This window comes from Octopus bimaculoides, chromosome 27 (genome assembly GCF_001194135.2).
Source record: "Octopus bimaculoides isolate UCB-OBI-ISO-001 chromosome 27, ASM119413v2, whole genome shotgun sequence".
Lineage (NCBI taxonomy): Eukaryota > Metazoa > Mollusca > Cephalopoda > Octopoda > Octopodidae > Octopus > Octopus bimaculoides.
In genome coordinates, this window is record NC_069007.1 from 16,737,950 (window position 1) to 16,739,828 (window position 1,879).

Below are 1,879 nucleotides of genomic sequence, written 5' to 3' on the forward strand. Positions count from 1 at the left end.
CATACAAAATGGAACCTGAAATAAAATTTAAAAAATTTCTTGTGATGCGATTCAGAATCTGTGCGCGCGCCCAACTATTTTTTTTTCCACATTAAATTCCGATATTATAGTAATCTACACCATCTGAAAGGTAATTATAGAAAATTTCATGAAAAAAGAATATCCATTTTTCAGAAAGTTATGAGGAAACAAATTCGAGGTAGGTGGGGGGGGGCACTTGTGTAAGTATGTTGTTAATATGCAGAAAGAAGAACATGAAGGAAGTTTGGAATATAAACAGATTTTGAACTTTGGTGGGTACATAAGAATTTGAACTCTACTCCCAAGCATTTTCGTACATCACATGATAATATTATGTGTAGCCATGGAAACGTAAATGAATTTTCATAATTAAAGAAATAAAAAAAAACAGTCAATTGCAGTTATCCCCCCTTCGTTTTTATGTATATCACTTCTCCCACATTATTTTGCGTGAATTCGCGTCTTTGTTGAATCGTGTCATCTCTTTACTTCAATCGCTACGAAATCACTGCCTTACATTTTATTCAATAGGAACGTACACACACGCAAATATTTTTTTCTAGATAGATTTATTCTTTGATATTCCGTAACAACCCATTAACAAAAGATGTCTGGAAATCCCTCCACGAAAGATACGACAGTGCTTTGTGTGTTGACTGGAGCCAGTCGTGGTTTTGGACGGAGTTTAGCCGTGGCATTGAGCCAAACGTTCAAATCAGACTCGGTTTTCATCCTCCTAGCTCGATCGATGAATGATTTAGAAGCTGCCAAAGAAGAAATGCTACAAATGTCCAATCTTTCTCCCGATCATATACTTCCGTTTTACCTTGATCAGGGCCAATTCTCTGCAGATATAGCAACAAAATTATTCCAAGATATTCGAGCACAGTTAAGTAAACTGCGACAACAATTCCACAAATACTTACTAATTCACAACAGCGGTACCCTGGGCGATATCACCAAGAAATCTTCACAGTTCGGTGACTTCGACGAAATCAGTGCTCACTTCAACGTCAATGTAAGTGGAATGATTGCGTTGAATACCAAATGCCTGGAACTCTTTGACGACAACAGCAAATGTATAATAGTCAACATTTCATCACTAGCAGCTATCCAACCTGTGAATTCCTTCTCTTTATACTGCGCCAGTAAGTTGAATACCTGATAATTGTTCCTAATCCAGATTATTGATAACGCACCTGTCATATCTTTAATAACCGTTTAACTATACTAGATTGTTGTGATGTGTGTCAGTATGTATGTGTACGATCCTACCAATTTATTATTGTTTTTTTTTCCAATCAAATTCCGATACTACCATAATCCACACCATAGGAAAGATATTTGTAGAAAATTTCATCAAAAAATATTTATTTTCCTGAAAGTTACGAGGAGTCAAAGCCAACCCGTCTGAATTTTTCGAAGCTTCTCTCCCCGCCTTCGGAAAGCTTTTTTACCTTACAAATTCCGATCCACTTAAAATCTACACTAGCGTGTTTGTAGATTTCATTAAAAAATAACCCACCCACCTTTTTTTTTTTCTTGCGTTATGAAGAAACAAATTCGGTGTGGCGCATTTGTGTAGGTTTGCTTATACCTACAAAAGTGTGCCCCTCTGACTTTGTTTCCTGATATCTTTCAGAAAGATGGGCAAATTTTAATGAACTTTTCTAGAAATACCTTTCAGATGTTGTAGATTACGATTATATACGAGTTTGTGTTGGCACTCCGTCGCTTACGACGTTGAGGGTTCCAGTTGATCCGATCAACGGAACAGCCTGCTCGTGAAATTAACGTGCAAGTGGCTGAGCACTCCACAGACACGTGTACCCTTAACGTAGTTCTCGGGGATATCCAG

The 1,879-nt window shown here is 37.4% G+C and overlaps 1 protein-coding gene across 1 annotated transcript in view; it reads left to right on the forward strand.

Annotated features, from left to right (window-relative positions):
• Positions 1 to 424: 424 nt before the first annotated feature.
• LOC106877217 (sepiapterin reductase) overlaps positions 425 to 1,879 on the forward strand; it is a 10,540-nt gene continuing 9,085 nt past the window's right edge. The window contains exon 1 of the mRNA XM_014926075.2: positions 425 to 1,169. Within this exon, the coding sequence (XP_014781561.1) occupies positions 629 to 1,169 (541 nt within the window). The 5' untranslated portion in view covers positions 425 to 628. The remainder of the gene's footprint in view (positions 1,170 to 1,879) is intronic.